This window comes from Columba livia, chromosome 5, assembly GCF_036013475.1.
Source record: "Columba livia isolate bColLiv1 breed racing homer chromosome 5, bColLiv1.pat.W.v2, whole genome shotgun sequence".
NCBI lineage: Eukaryota > Metazoa > Chordata > Aves > Columbiformes > Columbidae > Columba > Columba livia.
The window spans coordinates 42436011-42459149 of NC_088606.1; the positions used below are offsets into that span (position 1 = coordinate 42436011).

Below are 23139 nucleotides of genomic sequence, written 5' to 3' on the forward strand. Positions count from 1 at the left end.
AGCAAAACCACCCCTGAGTAGTATACCAAGAGATAATCTAATCCAGAGAAAAGCCTAAAAGAAATAAAGGCAGGACTGCTATAAAGAGCTACTGAAGGGCCAAAGTATGGAGCCTGCACAGCTCCAGAAAGCCTTCATGGCTAGGAAGTTGGTTTGTGGCAGAAACCAGCAATTCTATCCATATGAACGCCAAAGCTGAAAAAACAAACAGGACAAATGTTATCTTTTGTGAGACTCGAAGTAAAAGCTCTGCTGTGGTCTCAGTCCTGAAAAGCCAGTCTAACCTCCAAAGCAAGCAGCTGTAACAGCACGAATCATCCCCATACCAGCTATCCAGGCTGCAAATAAGGGCAAATCCCAGGCAGACAATCCCTCCTGTAATGACGGAGCCTGCATGCACCAAACCAAAAATCACCGACATAGGCAATTTGCCCCACATTCCTCAAGAAACACTCATCCTCAGTGAGTTTGTGAAACCTCCTGGCTCGGTCTGGGTGGGGGGAACAACAGCTTCAGCTTTGCAGGCTGCAAAATGGCCTGAATTGCTGTGTACGTGTTCAAGCCCAGGTGCTGCTTCCCTTGTCTTGTGTGTCTTGCTCACAATGGAGCAGGGTGGAGGCAAAGCGGTTGCAAGTGGCATGATGAGAGACTTGCAGTTCTTCCTCCATGAGCATAAAGCCAGGCAATGGCAGCAAGACCAGGCGGGACGGAGCACAGGATCCCTCTCTTATGAGAAATGGTATGATGATTCACTTCTCAGCACTGATAAAATGAGCCTCCTCATACATGTGCGTTTACAGTATCAAATGTTGTGAGGCTGGGAAGGCTTATCTGCTGTCAGTTTGAGGCTTGTTCAGTTTAAACATACTTGGTTGCTCTTTCGGTCTCCTGCTGCAATCAGATTGCAAACAAATCTAAATGTAAAATCAGAGAAAATAGGACTGAAAAGGAATTTGAGTGATCATGTGATCCAGCCACTGCCCCAAGGCTGCTTCCTGATCTGCCATATCTATGTCCCAAGAGATGGCTGCAGAACTTGGTTCAAAAGATGCTCTGGTAAGAGTGACATTGCCACTTCCCAGGTACTCGTCTGTTACTGCTTGTCCCCTCCAGTGCGGCAATGGAGAACAATTCCTGCCTTCCTATTTCCTGCAGCTTTTTGAGTGCCTAAAGGCTGTTGGCATGACAGTCATCTCTTTAGACCAAAACAGCCCAATTGCCTCAGTCCTTTTTTAGGGTTCACTTTTTCTTCACTGCCCTAGTCAGGATCCAGCCCTGATAGTCCCCATCTTGCTCTACGGGTGGCACCTCAGATAGGCACGGTATTTTAGTTAATGCCGTATTCTGCACTGGTCCTCTGCAGAGCAGAGAGGAACTTCATATTGTAAAGGTTTTGCAGGAGGATTCCTGTATTTGTATCCCAGCATGGTGTCTGCCTTCTTCACAGCCACGTGGTGCTGTTAACACGGTTCAAGTGTTGCAAGCGCTGTAGTTGCCAGGCCTCTGCTGCAGCCGTGCTGCTCTGCCTGTCCTTTCCCCACACGGCTGTGGACACCCCCTGCCAGCTGCAGCAGCACATCCAAGACTTTCTGAATTGCAATCACCTCCCCTCACTCCATCAACACTTTGCCTGTCCCCAAGTCTATTTTGGAGCACAAAGCTGCTTACCTGCAGAAATACCTCCCCTTTTTGGCTCCAGAGGTCAGCAGTGACACTCACTGAACACAGAAGTAACCTGTGTGTTGCCTTTAATGAATGCATTTGCATCTGACATGGAGAAAACGTCTGTTTCAAAGCTCTACACAAGTGCTAGGGGTGGGGGTCCCAATGAGAGCTCTCCAAGATGCAACAGAGCAGTTGTGCAGCACAATACCAAAATGGGAGGTTTGTTTATAATCCTTCCTTGCCTGCAGGGGTGCAGCAGCAATAGAGAGGGGAGCTGCGTCCAGGCAGTTATGCTCAGTACGTAAAGTATTAAATAGAAGCAGGGTCTCAGAGCAGGCAATTTCATTTTTTCCGAGAGACTTTAATCTTCCAAATGGACTTCACAATCCCCATCTGAATGTGCCAAAGCATTTTTCCTTCAGAGTGCAGACAAACAAGTGAGGTTTACTTTGCTTTACCTTTTCTGATGACAACGCCGCCCATGCTGTGCAAACAGCCACCGGAGCTGACACCATCTCAGCTTCCTTGGCCTGGTGCTGAGGATAAATAGAGCGTGTGTCCCGAGAAGAGCCTTCCTCATGTTAACCTGGGTGAGGCACTGAACCAGCAACTCTTGGTTTCACCAGTGAGTCTTTGCAGCTGGGGAAGCGATAGCCATGTTTGGTTAGTGGTGGGAGGTGAACCTGGCCGTGCTGTGGCTCTGCCTGTGCTCTGTGACACTGGACTGTCACCCCGTTGCTATCGCAGGGCTCAGTCCTTCTGCCCCTCACAGCTGAGAACCCCGCTGACTGGGATGCTACATGAGAGATGTCTTTCCCCTTGCTTGGAGGTAGTTTGCTTCTTCCTGAAGGGTAAGGACATATTTCTTCTCTCCATCTTACAGTGGCAAAGGTTTCTGTGTTCCGCCCTTTAAATCCACTGGCACCCACATTGACAAAGAGGGTTCTTTACCATTAAGGAAGGAGGAACAGCATTATTTTCCCAGCACAACTCCATCCTGGTTGAAATTATGTCTTCTGAACCTTCTACCCAAAGGTTCTTTACACTTGACTGAAACGTAAGGTAAAAGCAAATTTAACTGAAAGAGCCCATTGTGTGTGCAAGTATAAAGGCTTTTGTGTGCAGAAGGTAGCAAGCAGCTGCTTGTGCAGTGAGTAGCCAAGGAACACCTCAGGTTGTGCTGTTGGTCCTGAGACCTGTGGGGAGCATGGAGCAAGAGCCTATGATGGCCACATGAGTGGAAAGCCAGTATCTGCTTCAAACACAGGCTCCAGCCAGTTCAAATCTCTACTTCCTCACCATGACCCTCACTGTTGGTTAACTTTCAGCCAGGCTTCTTCCATGGAAGATGCACTGCTCTCTTTTTTTTTCTCCATATGGCTGGGATCAAGAAAGCCATTGCCAGGGGCTGGGACTCCAGTCCATTCCCCGTAGAGCCATAAAAACAGGGACATATTAATAAAACATCAGTCTTCAACAGGATTATTAAAAGTGGTTTTCCTGAGTGTTGGTTGGAGTAAGGATCAGAGAGGACAGGGATCCATAATCCTATTTATCTGAAGCCATATAATCTTCCTGAAGCTCCTTAATGGTGCCCAACTCTCTAATTACAGAGCAGCCACATGGGCTGCTGCAGCCAGGCCTACCTGCAAGCCCGTTGGGCAGAGCAGGGGCAAGGAGATCTCCCTGACACCTTGCAACTCCCCTTTGGGCACTGACCCCTCAGAAGACCCATCTTTCCTGGCTCTGCTCCCCGAGGGATGCAGAGGGGACACCAGAGATTGCCACCGCCTCTCTGCCGGCAGGGCCACCGCTGGGTCTGCTGAAGGGGGGTCTGATCAGTTCATCAAACTGAAATCGCTCTGTCGGGGAATAGCATCACGCTCCGGCCACCTGCGCAGCCCCGGGAGGAGCGCGGGAGCCCCGGGCACCCGCCGAGCTCGCTCTCCCCGAGGTTCGGGGAGATGCGGGGGCACGGAGATGGCCCCCGCGGTGCCGGGGGCTGCCCGAGAGGCGGATGCGCTGCCCGCCGCTGCGGCCGCGCTGCCTTAAGGGGGTGTCGGCGAGGGAAGTCCCGCCCCGCCGGCTCCCGGTGCGCGGGCGGGGGCGTGTCGTGGCCGGCGGCGGCACCGCCTGCTCGGCAGCGGGGCACTGACAGCTGCCCCGAGCGGGCACCCGGCGCGGCGCTCCCATCCCCGGCCGGCGGCTCGCTCCCCGCCGCGGCCCCGCCGCCCCATGGACCGCCGCCGCCGGGGGGCGGGCGGGAGCGTGCCGCGGCAGTGAGCCCGGCCGGCGGAGTGCGGGGGACGGCCGAGCCCCCGCGCCGCGGGCACCATGGACAGTATCCTGGAGCCCTTCCCCGCCGAGCGGCTCTTCCCCGCCGCCGGCACCGGCTTCCTCGACCTCGGCGACTTTAGCGACGCGGACTTCCTCAGCAATGTGGTAAGGGACCGCCGGCAGCTCCCCGCTCCCCTGCGGGGCGGCCCCGGACGGGCGGCCGCAGCCCGGTCAGCGGGGACGGGACGCGCCGGCGGACTCGCCGCGGCCCCCATTTCGCCCCAACTGCCCTGGGGCTGCGTGTGCCGGGGTCCCGCGCCTGAGCACTGAGTGCCCCGCGGGTGCGGGTACCCGGGTGCTTCTCGCCGCACACGGGCAGTGTTCCCCGGGACCGGCCCTGCTGCACCCCGAGGAGACCCTGCTGAAGAATCGCAGTTTGTTCTTACAATGCGCTTTCTTGAGACCCATGGCTGGGGGATAAGTGTGCTGTGTCAGGCGGGGAATGCACAACCTGCTGTGGCTCAGCTCAGGCAGCACCAGGGGCACGACCGGGTGCCCTCAGGAGGGAGACCTTTGGGCTCAGCGCCTCCTCTCTTGTTTGCTTGTAACTTTTCCTCAGAGTGGCATTTGGGAGATGAAACATCTCCTGCTTGGCATTAAGGCTGGGCTGATTTACTTTGGAAAGAAGGGTGAGGGGGAAGAGTGACTTGGGAGGAAAATGTGTTGCCAGTCCCAAGAAACCAAAGGGGCATTGTTCACCTCTAGGGAAACTGCCCAGCCTCTCTGAGGAGTCATGCAAGTCCCGAGTCCAGCAGCTCTCCTGAGCAGTGCGCACAGGCTCTTTGCTGTCCTGCCTGAGCTTTCTGTGGGAGTTTGTGCAGTGAAACCTGCAGCCTCCCTGCCAGGGAGGACCCAACCCTGAGGCCAAAGGGGGAAGGGCCCCACCTCAGAGGTGGTTTGAGGTGAGGGCATCATCCAACGCTGGACAGCAAGGCACTGCCTGCACTCAAGGCTCCACCAGCCTCTGAGTGGCTGCAGCCAAGGGTCAGCGTGCCTGTCCCAGACAGAGAGATTTTAGCCACAGTTTGTTACTCCCCTGTCACCCTACTGGCACCTCCCACATTCCTGGTGTAGCACTGTGAGGGTCTCCCTTGCAACGGGAGCAGCAGAGATGCCAGCATCCTGACATAGAAGCCGGGGACAGGGAGAGGAGGGCTGTAGCCATTAAACATCTGATTAATCCACTTCTGCTGTGTTACACAGAAGATATCTAAAGCCTTTTATGCTGCCTCCCTTGTGGAGGAGACAGTAGAGATGCAGAATTTGCATAAATGTTATGTGCATCACACTTAGTGTGTGGAGACACACTGGGTCTGGGAAAGAGATTACGCAGGCAGCCCCATCTCTCATGAATATCACCAGCTCCTAATTTCCAAGACACTATCGTGCCTTGAGGACTGACTCTGGTCCGGCTCTACGGGAGGCAGCAGAATCCCACTGTGCTCAGACAGACCTTGCAATGGCACACCAGCCCAAGACTGAGCACTCGCTCGCATTGCAAGGCCTTGCCTGCTCACATCTGAGAGACCTGTTGCTAGGAGTTTTGTGCTTTCCCTAATTCCATATACGTCCACTGTGGATGAAGCCATGCTGATACTAAGTGCTTTATGCCAGGAATGTTTACTCCCTTACCAAAGTGAAAATAGTATGTATTGGCACCAGCCCTTTTACCCACGTGTGATACGGGCAGCAGTCACAAGTCAGGGAATCTCTAACCAATATACGTGGTACCTCTTTATAGCTTAAATACAACTCCTGCCTGCAAGCAGACTCTATGAAAAAGCAGCTTTTGTGTAAGAGTGCCATCTGGTGCCACTTGCCAGGACAGTGTGTTTAAAGTGTGCAGTGGCCATGCGCAGGCTGGCTCCATCCTACCTCATTTAAATTTGCCTTTCTGCTTGGAAAGCTGCTTCTCGAAGCAGCCTCCCCTTCTCTTCATGTTAACTAGGTTGCAGTGACTCAGGCATCATTGTGCTCAGCTTTCAGATAGAAAAATAAATGCTTTTGTGAATTTTTTTCCCAACTGTGAGCACCACAAACTTCGGCTGGAGTGTGAGAGTCAAGCTGATATCTTCTCTTCCTGCAGATGATAAATATAAGAGATTCTGTAGCCACTTTTTGCCTACCAAATCTATTGGTGATATAAGAGCCAGAACATAATACATTACCCCCTTTGTTCTCACTCTGCATGACAACATGGGGGAAGGAATACACTTACATTTTCTCACTAAATCCAGCAAATCTCCTGGGATCTTGAGATGTGTTGAGAAGTTCTTTTTACATAGAACTGTGCAAAGCATCACCGTGCACAATAGCTCGCTAATTTGCCAGTGCCTTTGCTTCAAAGATGGGCAAACTTTTCCAGATATTGTTCAGCAAGCATTTTTCTTAGAGCAGGCCAGGAATTTTGGCCATAAAATGCCAGTATGAAACTTTTTCTGAGGATGATTTCTTCAGAAAGGAAGCAGAAAGAAAAGATGGATGAACATTACTGCAGAGCCTGTGCTCCTTTGAGGCAAGAATTACGTGTCTCTACTCTCCATTCCTGAACCTTTGGCACTCCTTATGAGTCATCTTGGTCTTTAAAAAAATGGTTCTCTGTATTGCTCATCTAAAGTTGTGACAAAGAAGTAATGAAGGCACATCTGTAGATGCATCCTCAAAAAGGTCTGTGCGCTTGAAACAGGAAAAAAAAATAATTTGAATTAAGTGTGGGGGCTGCCATTGAGAGGGACCTAGTCAGGTTGGAGGAATGGGTCAACTCATGAAATTTAGCGAAGACAAATAGCAACTCTTGCCCCTGCAATGGGTGGACTGGCCCACCAGGGTCATGGGGCAGTGGTGTGCGCTGGTAGCAGAGGCAGCAAGCAGCTAGGAACAGGAGAGCAGCAGTAGCTAGACAGAGGGATGTGATTATCCCTCTTTTCTTGACAATCATAAAACTGTGTCTGAAATACAGTGTCCAGTTTTGGACAGCCTGGTACCAGAAGGACATTGATAAATCTTACTGTGTGGTGGGGATGGTCACCAAGATACCTGGGGCTGGAGATCTTCTCTTGTGAAGAGAGGCTGAGGGAGCTGGGCTTGCTCAGCTGGAGGAGAGGTGGCTCCAGGAGACCTAGCAGCAGCCTGCCTGCACTGGTGGGGAAGCTACTGAGAAGATGGGGCCAGGCTCTTTCCTTAAGTGCATGGCTGGAGGACAGATGATCATAAATTGGAACAGGGGAGGTTTAGACAGGGTATAAGGAAACAATTTCTCACTCTGAGGACAACTGAGAATGCATGAGGCTGCCCAGGGACACTGTGAAAACTCCTTCCTTTGGTAAGTGTCACGAGGATGGAGCCAGGCTCTTCTCAGTGACAGCCAATGATAAGACAAGGGGCAATGGCTGCAAACTGGAACACAGGAGGTTCCACTTAAATATGACAAGAAACTTCTTCACGGTGAAGGTGACAGAACACTGGAACAGGCTGCCCAGGGAGGTTGTGGAGTCTCCTGCTCTGGAGACATTCAAAACCCGCCTGGACACATTCCTGTGTAACCTCATCTAGGTGTTCCTGCTCCAGCAGGGGATTGGACTAGGTGATTTTTCGAGGTCCCTTCCAATCCCTAACATTCTGTGTTTCTGTGAACCTGGTCTGCATTTAGTGTTGGCCCTGCTCTGAGCAGGGGTCAGATTAGAGACCTCCTGAGTTCCCACTCAACCTGCATGAGTCTGTGATTATATGATGGTGTGTGGTTTTGATTTTGTTTAGTTTATTTGTTTGGTGGTTGTTGTTGTTGTTTTTAATTTAAATCTTAAGGAGAGCGGTGTCTGCTTGGTACTTGGAAGGGAAATCTCCAAGGGACACAAAATCTTTCTTTTATTGACTTAGCTTCTGCTAACCAGGCTTATATATATACAATGACTACTAACAACACTATCAGTCTCCTTTGCTCAGGAGGCAACCTACTGCTTTTGAACTTAGGCAATTTTGCTCATCTTTTTCTGCCAGAAGGACCTACCATAAATAAAGCTAATGAAGCTTCATGCAGTGCCTGCTTATCAATTTCACCTGTTTGTCTCCTGCCCAGCCCAGCATTTCTGGTCATTCTGTGAGCACCCATCAATTCACTTACAGTCTATTACAGCTGCGCTCAGAGAGCTTGTACTTTCAGCTCTTATCAGTGCTGTGAAATTCTTGAAAAGCCTTATCTTTTGAGTCAAGTTCACCACTGTGCTTCACTGGGTTTGTGCCACTCCAGTGTCAGAATGAAGCCAGAATAAACCAACCAAATAGGAGGCATGTATTTCTTTTTAACCTAATACCCCAGTTGGTTTGCTTCTTCCCTATATTTTGTATTTTATAGTATGAAAAATACTTTCAAAGATGACTTTGAGTGTTCATGTAAACACAATTCTATTTTGACTCTCTGTTTTTCAAAGCATATTCTTTACCTCCTTCTAAAAGGGAAATATCAAGGTGAAAAGAAAACATTCTACAAGCTAGTCAAGGTCTCCACTGTTAGAAGTTGCAAAATGGTAATTCAGGCTGTCTCAGTGGTGTTTAATACATCTCCTTCGGGGAATGCATGGTAACACACTCTTTCGCTGTGTGATCCTGTATATCTGGGCAATGTGACAAGCGACATCTTCTGGAGCCTGCTAGAAGCCAGCAGAATGGGAGAAGAACTGCTTGAACCTGTGGGTTGCTCCTTGAGTGCAAACGAAGTTGTGTGCCTACCATGTACTCTTTCCTTTAATGTTGTTCCTGCCTGCAGAAAGGAGGGAAGTAGCAGGACTGTACATAGTGAGCAGGCTGAGAGTGGTGCTGGTGCAGCTTGTAAGGGGAGCATCCCCTGGAGACACGGAGAGGCTATTCACCATGGAAGAGAGTTGCTCTTGCAAGAAGCCTGTACACACTTCTATTCCTCTTATGCCTACTACAAGGACATAAATAGCACTTAATTGGTGCTTAGGTCTTGGACTGACCTTTGGTCTGAGTGACCTTCACAATGTGTAAGCTCTCTCCCACCATCTCTCCACACAATAAAGAAGAGCTCAGGCAGATTTGGTCATCCACTTCTCACCCTTTGCAGTTGCTCTACTATAATGGGAAGCTGGGTCTCTGGGCCTGATGGTAGTCCCTTGTGGAGACACACACAGAAAGCATTTTGGCCCTCTATTCCTATGCCTGGTTAAATTTGGTCAGTTACACATCCCTGGTTAGTCAGCCAAGTACTGGGCAAGGCAAGACTTTTTAATTTAAATTTTGCTTGGTACTTGCCAGTCAGAGATTCCTGTGGGATCTGGAGTACAGATACAGAGAGACCTGGTGGGGCGATCAAACCTGGCCTGATTGAAATGAATCCTAAAATAATAATTCCTAGTTTTTCCCATTTCATTAGTCTCTTTGGATCCATCTCGTGGTTCCTTCATTTCATGTCCATGCTGCTCCTTATCACTTCATAGTGGGACTTATACCTACAGAAGTGCTAGTAGCAGGATGAAACCAGAGCTGAACACAGCAGTTTATGGGTCCTTGAGCCTACAGCATCATCACCGCAAGGTCATCACCAGGAAACATATTTCCATTTTGGTAACGAAGAAGAGGAGAGACTTGATCTTCTTTTGGAAGACTCTAGGTCAATACTTTCTCCACAGAGAGTGGGGACCATTCGTGTGTCCCTCCTAGCTGCCAAGAAAGTGAGAAATGTTCAGGATACTCTTCCTAAATGAAAATGTTCATCTGTTGGACAACTGCCTGCATGTGCTGGGGATCCACTGGCCTAAACACTCACCTCAGCCAAAGTGAGAGAACCCTTTAGCTGCGCTGGTAGGCCAGAACTAGGGGAGAGGTTACAAGTCAGAGCAGGAGTGCAGGAAGGCATGTGTCCAAAACTGAGTTAAACGCTGGAAACACAGCCATCGTCTTAGTGGGGAGCAGCAGGAAGGACTTTCATGAAGTGCTTGCAGGGTAAACAAAGGGAGGGTTTGGCAGGGGGTGGAAGCACATCTGTGCATACAGTCCACTCCCACTGAGGGAGGGTGTCAGCTGCACCAGCTGGGAGATGCTGGAGTCATGTACAGCTCAGGCCATGTCTGCCAGGTGACTGCCATCCCCTCTGACATAAGTCAGTCATTCAATGCCACCAGCATATTCAGAGAGGAGAAAACCTAGGGGTCTCATCTCTACAGACCAGGCTGTAGAAAGCCTCTGAGACTGTTCCATTTGACCTCCTCTTAGTACCAGTAAGAGTGCCTAAGCATGGTGTCTGGTGGCTTCTGAATCCCATGACAAGTGTTGGGTTCATTGATGCGAAGTGCGTTCTGCTGCCCAGGAGCCCATCTGGTGCTGCACTGGTTTCATGAAGCATGTAGTCTCCTCCACCACTGCATGGCCTCATCCGGCAATGTGCTGGTCTCATCTGGTGCTGCTCTGATCTCACTGAAGCCTGGGATGGAGCTATCTCAGGTAGAGAGGGGAATTTGGAAAGAAGAGCGTTTTCTGAAGCAGCCCCTTAAAGGGAAATTTTAGAAGGAGGGATTTCATAGCCACAGGTGCAGCCTCACTATTCAAAATGTGGCCAGGCTGACACCTCTGCAATGTACTTATGTGTTTCCTCTGAGAACGGTCTACTCCTGGGCTCACTCTTTTTTTTTTTTCTCAACACTTCCCTGTAGGTTTTCAGATGGTAGTATTCAATTAGCATTTAGTATATTACTTATTTACTACTTTAAAAACTCTCAGTGTTAAAGGAAGCAAACAAAAGCTCTTTGCTCTCTGGAGTTGTTTCTGTGACAACCACATGGTAGGTCCTCTTCTCATAGCCACAGATAGCATGGTGCTTAATATGAAGATCTGATCTCAAGACTGACTTGTACCAGTGCATTTTAGGGAAGGGATGAGTCCTGTGCCTCATTGTCCTGTTGTGAAGAGTCTGCTGAAGGACACCAAATGGGACACAAAAGCCAGCTGGTGACTTTTTTTGCTGCAGAGTTATAGGGGAACATGTAGGGCACCAGGGATGAAATGGACCATTACAGCTCAGCTGAGAAATGGCCAGGAGCTGTCTCTTGGCCTGATTTGGCTGAGAGATTTCCCAGGGAAATGCCAGGTCTGTGCTGCAAGGTCAGGTGCTGTCACCAGTGTTTCACAGGCAACCTTGTGGCCAAGATTGTTCTTCTTCAGGAGAGATGTCTTTTAGAAGAGCCAGGTGTGTTAGCCATCGCTCCCAGGCCAATCTCAGTCATCAGGATTACTACATCCCACTGATACCAGCTTTCTGCTGGGGACTGTATTTATCCTCCTTTACACATCTGAACTGCTGGGACTTCCTGCCTCCACATGGGAGATGAGAAGTGAAAGCAAGAGTGGGACGAAGGCTGTGTTTTTCAACTGACCCCCATGCTAGCACCGTGGCTGTTCTGCTGCAGACAGTGACATCTGAGCATGCAACTTTAATGTTGTTTGGTATCCTCTGGCTAAAATAGTTGATTATGTTTTCAGCCTGGCAATACTTACCTTTACTCACTCTTTCCTGTCTTTGGAGCTCAACTTGTGTTATGACTTGTTAGGTGTTTTCTGGGGTTGGTGCCTCCATGTTTTGCATTGTACCTCAGAGCAGAAATAGCTGAAAGGGTGTGAGGAGCTGAGGGCATGGCCACAGCGGTAGGGGACTGCAGGTAGCGTGCCGAAAGGCAAGCTGTGTCTTTCAACCCAGTTGCTCCCCGCATGTCTGCCATGAAGTGTTTACATGTGTCCAACTTATTCCCAGCTGCTCAAGAAACCAATTTTTTTTGCTTCTGCTTTTCTGTAGGGTCACATCATTTAAGGTTTTCCTTTCCTGGAGTCTCTTGAGCTGACCTGAACACCCCAGCCTTCCCCTTCTCACCCATCCCTTTCTGACTTCTTTACCCACCTTGTGTTCTCTTTCTTTGCATCTCCCTTTTTACTTCTATTTTCTCAAATCTCTCCGGGGCTGTCTGCCTTTGAAATCATGTGAAGCTGCTCTGGTCTGGTCAGTGTCTGAGTGATAGATGCTTGACACTGATCTTGACATGTTGTTGTGCCAGAACAATCATGAATGTTGGAACTACAGATATTCACACACTCTTTCACTCCTTTCTTTCTCTTCCTATTTTTTCTTCTGAGTTTCTAAGACTGCAGAAATCCCTCACACAGGATGGAAGCAATGTGCATGTCTGTCCTCCCTGAAACTAGTATGTATTATAATTTAAACCAGTGCTGGGGTAATTAGTACCATCTTTAGGGCTTAAAGGTGATGCCTTACGCAAGGTCATTCATTATGATTGCTGTCCAGCCTGTTGCAGAGAAAACTCACCCTTGACTACCTCAGCAAAGTTGCTTTTGGCTTCTTTACACTGTGACTTTGTCTTGATTAGGAAAAATGTTCGTTCAGGTCAGTCTGGCTGACCCAAATAGCAAAGCCTGCTCAAAATGCAGTTAACATTTTTCCTAGAATAGATGCAACGTAATGTGTTCAGCTCAGCAATCTGTGTCAGGAGTTCCCCTGCAACAGAATGTCAGGGCTCCCTTGGGAGGAACCTGGCAACTGAGGATGGAGAAGAAATACAGCTTGGGCTTGACACCAAGCATGTTACACAGGATGCAGCTGGGTACAACATTGGTTTTGGACACTCATATTGGATTGTCAGCATCCCTCCTGCAGGTTAACTTCCTTAGACAGATGCCCAAAGAACTCCCCACCACAGTGTCCTGGGGACACTGCCTTCTCCCAATGCTATGACATGTCCAGGTGGGTGCACTGCAGCTCAAGAATACCATGTCTCTCCTGGCTGAGGTGCAAACTTGCTCCCAGCTCTGCAGTATTTGCAGCCCTCCCTCTCCTGGGATGAGAACTTTTCCCTTCAGAAGGGGTAGCTGAGGCAGAGTGAGACCAGGACGAAAAAGTGGACTGAGGTCTACAGCCTCAATAGTTAACTGTTCCATGTCAGAGCAGCTTGATGTTAAATGAGTCCCGTATAAATTCATGACAGTTTGAAGGAAGGAGCTGGGCAGGTGCTTTTGGCTGAGCTTGCTGCTACTCCAGAGGAGAGACTGCAAGACAGGCAGCTCCGGGAGGAGGAAACCAGCTCTGACATCTGTAAAGACCGTTGATGGAAGGTTTCTTTCAAAGCCTTTTCAGTCTTTCAATCTGAGAGCTCTTTGCCCAGGGCGTGCTGGAAATCTGGCTCTTCTTTCCAAGCAAATGTGGCAGATTCTGAGAGTTGATGAGGTGCTGTTGAGCCGCAAATATTGAATTGCCAGATGAATGATGTTGTGTTTGTTTTCATTGTGTTTTTTCTCTCCTTATGGACAGTGGTGCAGTGAGGTTGTCGGGAATGGGAGAACTGTAGTTTAGTCCCAGCTCTGCCAGTTACTTAGTGTGTGATCTTCAGGGTGTCACTTGCAACAATGCAGCTTTTGCTGTCTATAGAAATAGTGCACATCCTTATTCTTACTGGCATGGGGAAGTGCAACCAATGGATGAAGCGGATCAATGAAAAGTTAGACTGGGGCGGGGGGGTTGCTAGCAGATACCTGCCAGGAAAGGTCCACAGGAGCTATTACTTTGCTTCCCCAGTCTCTTGAAAATGCTTTGCAGCTATAGATGGTATTTGCAAAGTTTTCAGTTTGGCAGGTCCACCTTCCACTGATGTCCCAGCTATCCTTTACCCTTCTGTTCATTACCCTAGGGGACTGCATGTATCTGATTCTGACCTCAGATACTTCAAGCTAATCCAGAGTACGCTTTCTGTGTCAGTCTGAATGACTGCGTTAATCAGCACCAGAATTTAAACTGAAGTACTTGGCCCATGGTGTTGCTGGCCTGACCTCTTTGGGCCTTTCTGAAAACAAACAATTTGTGCTTTATAAATCCAGTGAATGGGCTTTACTTATACCTCATCCTCCACTGCACAACCAGATCCCAGGTCAGCTGCAAAATGTAACTTCTCCCTGGGTTCGGTGCAACTTGCTGAGGGCACCCTGTTACATTTCTGTCCAAAACTGCTGCTTGGTCAGTGCTGTGCTGAGTTCCCAGGCTCCCAAAGTATGTCTCATCTGTTTTTTATCTGACAAGGAGGTAAGGAGCAGAAAGTACCAGAGTGCCATCCATGGCTTTATCAGTCCCCTAGCAGGGCACTCAAGATCCATATGAGTCCCTCCTGCTGCTCAGCACATGGTTTCGTGCTTTCCCTTTCCCTTTTGAGGTGCCTTTTCACCACACTAAGTCTGTCTGTCTTGTTGTAAAGTTAGGATCGCCATCATCTACTGGGAAGTGCAATGCAAAAGTTGCTTTTCCATTCTCCCATGCCTCTCCCTGCTCCTTAGGGTTTGTCAAATACAGTTGGCAGCAGACCAGCAGCTGGATTAGCATCAAATAATGAGCAAATGGCCTGCAGCCCTTTTTCCGACCCAGCAAAACGCACACCTTTCGTTCTTTTCTTACATGTCTTCAAGCCCCGTTTTTATCACACTAGGAGAAAACTGAGCTCTGGTCAATGCTGGGAACAGAACAGAGGGTACTTCACTCCTTTCTTTGTCGCTAATTAGTACCAAGGTGGTAGCTAGCTTGAGAGCAAAACTGTTTTCTCCCGCCTCCAATAACTGCAGACACAAGGAGCAGTCAGTGGCAGCTGTAAGCAGCTGGGGTGAGCTGTAGCAGAGCAGGAGCAATGCTCATTTCTTAATTTTCCTGCATGCTTCAGGCTCCAGGGGAGCTGTCCTGGCAACCTCCTCCTTTGTAGCCAGGGGCTGAGGTCCCAGGTGAGATGATGGCACACATGACTATGTCAACCCCAGCAGCTATGCAGTGTGGTGAGGTCACCCAGCAGCCTCAGTATCAACATGTAAGTGCCAGAGACCCATGCCCAGACCAGGGCCCCGTTCACTGGTCTCAGATGCCTTTCTGATATTTGATGGAATTGGATTATGTAGAGTTGCCAGAGGATTTATTTATTTATTCTGGGAAGGAAAGATGGAAGGAGGCCAGGAGGGATGGAGAATAGGGAAAGGAGGAGGGAAGAAAAAGCAAAGACAAGAGAGAGGTAGGAGGTAGCTATGCAGTTAGCATTCCTGAGCCATCTGGACCTGTTGGCATGGTCCCAGCTGGATGGGCTTACAGGTTTATCCACACCATGATGTAATCTCCATCGTCCAGCGTTTGATTTTTCTCCTTGCACTGGCTGGCCATGTATGTGGTGCATGTCTGGAGTGGGCATTTTGATTTCCTGTTGCTATTTGTGGACTTTTCCTGGCCAATCCTCAAGAGCAGCTCGGGCAGTTTGCATTCCTCAAGCTGAAGAAGCAATGCCACCCCGCCAGTGCAGAGCGGAGGCCAGCCGCAGCCAGCCTGCCGGCTGGGGAACAACAGCCCTGCACAGGGAGCCAGCTGTGGTTTGCACCATGCTGTGGCTGGAGAGAGGGTGACACCTCTGCCTGGTGCCTGAGCCACTGCAGCTGAGCTCAGGAGTCAGCTCAGGAGTCGGCTCAGCCTTCAACACCAGCACAGAGAGGGCTGATGAGATCCCCCCATTCCTGGCTGCTCATGGGCTTCACTGCCCTGCCAGGTCTTGCAGTAGAACAGGAGGAAGGAGAATTTTATTTGGCCCAAGACCTATTCCTCCCTTTGGCCGATGTGAGTAAAAAAGCAATAATGCCAGCACCAGGGAGCACCAGGGCTCTAGACTGCCGTGTGAAGCAGGTGGGCTTCCCAGCACATGGGCAGGGGAGCTGAGGAGGACCTGGTCTGACACTGCCAAGCACCCACTCTTGCTAAGGAAAGGCCTGTGATCTCCTCCCTTCCATCACTTGGTGCCACTTCCAAGTCTAATGGGAAGAATTCAGCCTCGTGTTCCCTCCACGGTCTATGGGAAACATCCAGGCCTCACCAAGACCAGCCATCTCTTATTTTTGAGTCCTTCACAGCACATGAAATGAAGAGGGTTTGCACATCTGTTTCCATAAAAACACACTGTTTGAATGTCTTTAAGTTACAGGAGCCACGCAGGAGCAAAGTTGTCTTATTCACTACATAAATTAAATTTGTGGAGGGGTAAACAGCAGAGCCATATGTCCACTCCTGCCTTCAGAAACAGATCAACTCCCCTGGTCCCACATGTCTGGATACATACTGTGATACTGTGAAAGGTCTGAGATGCCCAGAGGATGAAGATGGGATTTCTCTATAGCATACCACTGCTATAAGCAAGCCTCAAATACAGCGATATGAGGGGCCTGCTTCAGAGTATGCCATTCCCTGCTCTGACTCAAGAAATGTGGGCAGCAGTGTGGTGAGCTATTAGGCAGCAGTTGGACATGAGCACACAGTACTCCCTCCCTCACGATGCCTCATCCTGCTCACATGCCTTGCTTAGCTTTGTTTCCTCCAGGGGCTTGGGAACAGGAAAGCTGAGTGCAGTGACCCTCAGGGAGCAAAATTTTGTTTGGTGAAGAATACTGCTGCGTGGGTCAGAAGTTGTCCTGGTTGCACCTTGAGGGAGCAGGGCTCTGCTTTCATAATACTCCAGGGACAGCCTGTCCACCAGGGATGGACTCACTGGAGCCACAGAACTGAGCTTTTCCACCCAACCCAGCTCTGCTGAGCAAGAGAGTAGCTGAGAAAAACGATGGCCTCTTTATAAAGCAACTGGCAAAACTCTTGCATCTCTCCTGGGAGCAGGCCAGGGATTCTGAGTCACTGCTAAAGTGGGTTGCAGCCAAGGTAGTCTTACCCAAGACATTAAGTGAGAGAGGAGAGATCCACCCAGGAGTGCCAGCAGAAAAAGAAACGGTCATGACCATAATTAATAATAATATAATGATGAAAAGATTCAGAAATGGACTGCTCACTCCAAAAATAAAGTTTGAGGACAATTCAAATGCTGTACAGAAAAAAAAAAGAGAGGAAAAGAGTTTAGAAAGACCGCCAAAGCCTGCATGTCAGCCGCAATGCATGGAGTCCCATCCAGCTGGCCTGGGTTCAAAGAGCTCCTATTGTCCAACAGCATTTCCAAGACACCATTCAAAACTTTCAGAAAATGAACCCAAGATGCGGGGTGAGATTTATCGCACAATAAAAGCAAGCCAGATGTGTGCACCCTTTCGGAGAGAAGAGATGGGAGAAAGGTGATGGAGGAGCAAACAGGGGAGAACCAGGCAGCAGAGGCATGAGGGTAGAGGGTGGCATGAGAAGGTCTGGTGCAGTGAGCATCCAGGCAGGAAATGGGCCTGAGTTTGTCTGTGCTGGGACACACACCAGGCACTTGGGAAGGACTTCATATATACAGAGAACTCTTATACTTAGGAAAAGTCATTCAGCATCAGGATTACAGTACAGAAGGGGAAGATGTCACTGATGCTTTTTTCTCTTTTGTTGCACCTAAAACCATGATAGATATTAAGAGGTTATTGTTGCTTCTGGTCCTGGATTATATACCCACATGACAAGGCCAGGTCTGACAGGATGCCCAGAAGCTAAACCACTATAGATTTTTTCTTGATTTTCTAGGGCTCACACAGCCTTCTTTATCACTGTGTAGCTCTGGCCACTGTGGCAGGGCTGTAACTTCTTTTGCCAGCGGAATCACTCACTTCCACCTGTGATTTGATTATGCTAAAATCTAGCAATTAATTACACAGAAAGATGATTAAATCTTTGAATCTGCTGCTAATGCGGTGTTACGTGACCGCAACCTGCCATCATTAAAAAGCCCTCAAGTTCTCCCTGCCTGCAAAGAGACCAGTGTTGTTTCTGCTGTCTGCAGAATAACCTGGTGCGGTGGCTATGCCATACCACACTCCACAGATTAAAAGGTGACTTGGTTTTGTTCTTAGGAAGGCATCTGGTAGTAAGGACTTGGTCATCTAAGAGCAAAAAGCCTGAGAAAACACTTTGGAGGCTTAAGACAGAGTCCCTCTTTGCAACGACTCAGAGGTTTGGTGACTGTAGTTAGCTTCTACAACAGTTTTGTTTTAGAAAGGGGTGGATTTATCTAAAGCCTTTAAACTCAGATGAGATGTTTCTTTCTGCGAAGCTCAGTTGCAGATGATGAGTTTGAAGCAGGAGGCGTGGATATAGCTCCTGCACTCAGCTATGTAAGGAACCATATTTGATTACCAGACTAGTTCCTTCAGGCCCTAAACCCACGAAGCCACCTATTGTCTCCTTCTGCTGCTCCAGGGATGTCCAGAGAATGGATTCCCAAACCCACCAGTTTCTGCAGATATCCCTCCAATGCTGGGGTGCAGATGCCTGCTCAATCTCAGACACAGGAGCTTTGAGGGCAGGATTCCAGGGCATAATAGGTTTCCTCTCTTGAAAGGCACATGCAGTCTTTTCTTCCCAGATGCTTCTGACTTTACTTGAGCACACAATAATTTCTACTTTTCACCAGCTACAAAGTACTCAGCTGCTAGGCCTTGTCATAGAGAAGTCTGGCTTGGAGAAGGGCTAGCTGGAGAGCCAGGCATTGGGAAAGAGTTTGCATGGGCTGCCTTTCTCCTTTTTATTCCACGGTTGAAGTGAGTGCATTATCTCTGACCAGTCCTCATCTTCAGAAGCACAGGGCTTTGACTGCTTGTTCACCAACATTGCACATTCTTTCTCCCCTGAGATGGTGTTAATCCAAGCTGCCCCAGTAGTGACGAATGGTCTGAGAGGTGCTTTGCAGGCTAGGAAGGATCTCCTCATTCTCCAGAGACTCTGGTTTCTGCAGCTTCACCACTGAGGTGAAAATGATACCCTCAGCATTGGAGCTGAAGTTTAATTTCCTATCTGCTGCTTAGGGCACAGATTTTCCACTGGGATACTGGCAGCAGGTCAGAAATCTGCATTCCAAGCTGAATTGCTTTGAAAACAGTCCTGGTGTGGGACCTCATTCAGTCTCCTGGTTGCAAAACCCAGCTCTTGCCCAGCCTGGCCACTGAAGAGAGTCCCAGCTCTGGCTATCTCAAGATTTTGGGTGAAAATCCTTCACATCCTTGAGTCACAAATCAGCTGGTCCAGACTTAGTTGCTCTGTAATTGCCCTTTACAAAGGCCTAAGGAATGAAAGCCACCAGTAATGTTTGGTATTAGCTGCATGCCTCAGCATTTGGACTTGAATGGAGTACAGCTATCTTCGTCTTCCAAGGCGGCTTTTCTTTATGGCTCTCTAGGGACCTGCTAGGGGACAAAATGTGAATTATCTCCCATTTTGCTCTCTGAGCACTAAAGAGAAACAGTTTCAATGAGACAAATGAAGCTGATTGTAAAGATAATACAGATCTTTCCTCCTTCTCTGGTTATCTCCCAAAGCAGATTTCCTCTATCTCCCAGGGCACCTTTCTCGTCGCTTAGATTGCCTTTCTTGCAAGAAGCAGAAAAAAAGGCCCTAATGGCATGGGGGTGACAAGCTGTGTAAGAGCAGAGATGTGCCAACTCTGGTGACTTCAACCCAGTATGGGCGGGGCCAGAAGCTTCCAAGAAAGATGGAAGAAATAGTGGAGTGGCATTTATTCCAGTTAATTTTGGTTACTGGATAAACTTTGCCATCCCACTGACTGGTGACTGGTTTGAGCAGTTGCACCTATTTTTAATTGTATTGAACTGTATTTCATGTCTTTTGGGGATAGTGTGAGCTCAGTTCAATGCAGCATGGCAGTATAGTTCAGAGAGTCACACAGAGTAAAACAGTGCTTTCTTTTGTTTGCCCTGCCCGCTGCCTTTCATTGCACCACGTTTCCCTCGTTATCAAGGATAATTTTTCCCTAAACTGTCCAGGCAGATGTCCCACACAGAATTAAATCCATGTGCACTTTCTCAGGGTAGATTTTGCCTCTAGATTTGCAGGGCTGGGCTGGAGCTGCACTTTTAGGTTGTGCAGCAGTGCTGCACACCAACGGGCATGGCTGCAGACACTCAATTGTGTTCTGGCTGCTGTGCCTCTATGGGGACTGCGAATGGATAGGTGTGTTTGGGCTCTGCAAAGGGCACGCCTGGGTGGAGGTGGGTTGGGGTAATACAGCAGATAGGGCATTCTCAAAGATGATGGATTATATTTTCACACATAACAAGATGAAGTTCACATTAACCTCCTCCCACCAATGCTACAGCAGCTGAAAGACTCCTGGCACCCTGTCACAGTGTGGAGTTAGGGTGTCTTTGAGAGTCTGCTGCAAATTCAGCTGAGGCTGCCAAGTTAACTCAAAGAGGTAAAGCACCAATTCAGACAAGATGGCAAAGACTTAGAGGGAGTTAATACGGTACAGTTTCTTTCTCTCAGAGCTACTGCTTGTGTGAAGCCTCTGCTTGGAGACTCCGCTAACCTCAGCTTGGGAAGGGGCAAAGAAGAGGAAGAGACCCCTGCCATCTTGCCCAAGGGTAACTGCATTCCCACAGAGAACACCTCCCACACATATCCATTCAAACACAGCCCAGCTGCCACCATGATGGCTCAGAAATAAAGGTGGCTTTGTCTTGTAGCAAGCAGGTGTTTTCAGTTCTCTGAGCTCAAGAAAGACCTTGAAGGACAAACTTTTTATTTACCTTTCATGGACTCATAGAAATAGCCCCCAAATCTTCTGCCAAATGAGGGTTAAGAGCAGCTGATCTAAATGTTTTATCCTGAGAGGGCTGTGTCCACTTCTCCTTATGGTTTAAGTCCTGCTCTAATTTTTTTTATCGGTCAGCTGCAAGGGAGTTGTAAGCCAAAGGAAATTTGGGACATTCGTTGCACATGTAGCATACACGCAGCAAAAGCTCGCTGGAAAGCAGAGGCATTCCTCTGCATCCTCCAGGGTGCTGCTGCTGGGAGGAGAGGTGCTCCTGCTTCTGCAGACTCAGCAAGTGTCATGCAACAAGCAAACTGTACTGTAGCTGATCTCCACCCCAGGGCCAGTGGAGCCTGGTTTACCTTAGGGGAGGCTGATGTGTTCCCCCTCCTCCCTAGCACACACATACCTGCTCTGCACTCTGGCATTCATAGGTGGTTCAAGGGCACACAGATGGCTACATCATTGTGGCCACACTGTGATGCCATTTGTCTTTTGATCTGCCTTGCCGTAGGCTCAGCCCTGCTCCAGTCATTCCCTTTGGTGCTTCCAGTTCCTCCCACATCACCACTGCCTGCACCATCCAAGTGTGGTACACCGTGTCCATGACTCTTCTGCCACTGCAGCAGCAGGTGCCTTCGGTGCTTCCTTTAGGGCCGCTGGGAAACCCAGGCACAGCCTGGCAGATTTTAACCTTCCCTGTACCTTTTTCTCTCTTTTTTTTTTTCTCCTTTCAGGACAAAACCATTTAAGTTAAAGACTTAACCACTCCCCCAATGCTGGGAACCTCCCAAGATTGCTCCCCGGTGAATGACAGCCTCACAGAATCACAGAATGTTAGGGATTAGAAGGGACCTCAAAAGATCACCTAGTCCAATCCCCCTGCTGGAGCAGGAACACCTAGATGAGGTTACACAGGAATGCGTCCAGGAGGGTTTTGAATGTCTCCAGAGAAGAAGACTCCACAACTGCTCTGACAGCCTGTTCCAGTGCTTCATCACCCTCACTGAGAAGTTTCTTGTCATATTTAAGTGGAACCTCCTGTGTTCCAGTTTGCACCCATTGCCCCTTGTCCTATCATTGGTTGTCACCGAGAAGAGCCTGGCTACATCCTGGTGACACTCACCCTTTACATATTTATGAACATTAATGAGGTCACCCCTCAGTCTCCTCTAAGCTAAAGAGACCCAGCTCCCTCAGCCCTTCCTCATACAGGAGATGCTCCACTCCCTTAATCATCTTCATGGCTCTGTGCTGCACTCTCCATCAGTTCCCTGTCCTTCTTGAACTGAGGGGCCCAGAACTGGTCACAGTATTCCAGATGTAGTCTCACCAGGGCAGAAGCCTCACAAAGCCCGAGCCGGGTATTGCGATCACAGCCACAAAATTTTGATGTGGTGTGCACCTATTGTGTCAGAACGAAGGGGCAAAAGTGAGGCCTTCCCGAGGGGCAGAGACCGCCAGGGGGTTCGGGAGGGGGGCTACGCCCCCCTCCCGAACCCCCTGGCGGTCTCTGCCCCTCGTCTCGTTGCCCCTTCCGGCCGCAGCTGGACGGACACCCGCCGTGAGGCGCCGTGGACCGCTCCGTCCTAACCCTGTACTCCTCCCGCCCGCCGCGCACGGCTCTGCTGGCAACCGCCTCTCATTGGCCGCCGCCCGGCTGCATCAGCCAATGGGCGGCCGCCGCTGCCGGTCGTTGGAAGCGTGCCGCGGCGACCGTTAGCGGCTGGTGGCGGGGGAGGGGCGGGTGGCTCCGCGCACCCTCCGGTCACCCCTCGGACCCGGGGGCCGCGTTACCCTGGGAACTTCGGCTGCCTGACGGGGTGGCGGGTGGTGAAGCGGCTGCTCCCGCAATCGCCTTTCCCTGATTGTGTCTTGAGCCTCTGTTGTCCCTCCTAGGTCTTGTGGCGCCAAGCCCTGGAAATTGTAAATCCAGGTCCTTGGCACAGATGTGCGGTGGAAGGAGGTTTCCACAGCAAAGCCATGCCTGAGCCTTGCTGGGACTTCGCAAGGCACTGTGGACATGGGTGTGGCTGCTGTGGCCAAAGACTAACGGTTTGCAGCACCTGAGGGGTTTCAGTCCCTGTGGGGAGGGAAGTTGATGGCGCAGCTCCCTGTGGGGAAGCAGGTCAGTTCCCTTTCTTTCAGCGGCCCTAAGCTCTCCTCTTTCTGTTACTCTGCATTATTCTACAGACAGTAATAAATTCTGGGCCTGGCACCAGACCAGATTCAGTCAAGCACTTTGTCACTTGGAGCCTGGGTGTCATGGCAGAGTTTGGTTCACCATACCACCCAAGGCTGTGATGCTGAAAATAATAATGGGCGATGGGCATTGCTAGCAGTCTCTGAGAAAGGCTGAGGGGTGCTGCTGGTCAGGATGCTGTCCTGATGCTGGAGGGAAATAGCAGTGGGTTTTGCAGATGTTTTGGCCCAAAGTGCTTTAGCCATGGCATGCAGAGAAGCAGAATAGCAAGGGAGTCGGTGGCAAGATACCCAGGCAGACGGGGAGCCTGGGCAGACCAGGCATAGAGGAGCAAGGAGCTGTGTTACATGACAGGAGGGACCAAGAGCAATGAGGGTCAGGATGGAGGAGCACCAG

General features: G+C 49.7%; 1 protein-coding gene across 2 annotated transcripts in view; it reads left to right on the plus strand.

Annotated features, from left to right (window-relative positions):
- Positions 1-3800: 3800 nt before the first annotated feature.
- CREB3L1 (cAMP responsive element binding protein 3 like 1) overlaps positions 3801-23139 on the plus strand; it is a 47229-nt gene continuing 27890 nt past the window's right edge. Inside the window, exon 1 of one of the 2 annotated variants that reach the window (XM_065064670.1) lies at positions 3801-4107. In XM_065064670.1, the coding sequence (XP_064920742.1) occupies positions 4000-4107 (108 nt within the window). In that variant the 5' untranslated portion in view covers positions 3801-3999. The remainder of the gene's footprint in view (positions 4108-23139) is intronic. The other variant, XM_065064669.1, reaches the window with a different exon arrangement.